The 970-nt window shown below is 55.7% G+C and overlaps 1 protein-coding gene across 1 annotated transcript in view; it reads right to left on the bottom strand.

Moving 5' to 3' along the window:
- LOC116680803 (pregnancy zone protein) overlaps positions 1-970 on the bottom strand; it is a 34,310-nt gene extending 33,340 nt beyond the window's left edge. The window contains exons 1-2 of the mRNA XM_032509533.1: positions 845-970; positions 39-146 (exon numbers count right to left, since the gene is read on the bottom strand). Coding sequence (XP_032365424.1) covers positions 39-146; positions 845-970 — 234 coding nt within the window. The remainder of the gene's footprint in view (positions 1-38; positions 147-844) is intronic.

Below are 970 nucleotides of genomic sequence, written 5' to 3'. Positions count from 1 at the left end.
CAAATGTTGGGTTATAGATTGCAGTTTCTACTTCTTACTTGTAATTGGATGTCCCCTTTAAAGTCAGCTGTGCTTAATGAGAAAATGGCGAAACCATCACTGTCGGTTGTGAGATTCTGTAACAAACGCGACCGGGTGCGCCTGTCCTGATGGGTCGGTCAAACGCTGACTCACTTACTCGACTCTTGTGTTATTGTGCAAATAAATCTCATCGAGAATACATTACATCCACGATTGTCCCAACGAGTCTGGGGGCGCGTGGAGAAAGGATGGCCGGGATGCGTCCGGGCCTGCCACCACCGGCAATCAGAACAAGTCCTCCACGTCGGCCCCCCGCTGGTTACTCCAGCCCTTGCCTGGCCCACCGACCCCTGGCCCACGTCTCCTTGGACCTTTGTTAGACTTGCCTCCCACCCGCAGGTGGGCTACGGATCATTCTCACTTGGTTGACCGTTCATCAAGAAGGCACACTTCATCCCCCTGCCTAACCTTGCATCGCCTAGAGACTGCCCAGGCCTTCTCTGATAAATCCTATCCGCTTCACGGGGCTGCCAGGTAATGTTGTTTTCGTGACAGTCCCGAGCAATTCACCATCACATTCTGGAAGGTTCTCTGCCGTCTGCTGAGGGGCCACAGGAGTCCTGCACCTGGGGGTTCCCCCCCGATCCACATGGACCGTCCCCGTGCAAACCATGGAGCTGGGAAAGGCGGCTGCGGTGCAATGTGTGTTCCTCGGCAAACTCTGCTTGGGCTCCACAACTGGACGTGGTAGAATTGGCCGCAGACGCGTCTCTCACTCTGACCCCACTGGTAATGGTCACCTTTCCGGTGTGTGTATGTTTACCACCCCCACTGTTCCCGCAGAAGATGTGTCCTGGCCCGTCTGCGCCTCGCGACTATCCCGCTTGCCGTCATACCTGGTCACAAGCTCGTGGCCACGCTGACTCAGATCAGCTGTCAGCTGATGCAT

Source organism: Etheostoma spectabile, chromosome 3 (genome assembly GCF_008692095.1).
Source record: "Etheostoma spectabile isolate EspeVRDwgs_2016 chromosome 3, UIUC_Espe_1.0, whole genome shotgun sequence".
NCBI lineage: Eukaryota > Metazoa > Chordata > Actinopteri > Perciformes > Percidae > Etheostoma > Etheostoma spectabile.
The sequence above is the reverse complement of the archived record's forward strand: the minus strand, read 5'-3'. Positions and strand labels throughout refer to the sequence as shown.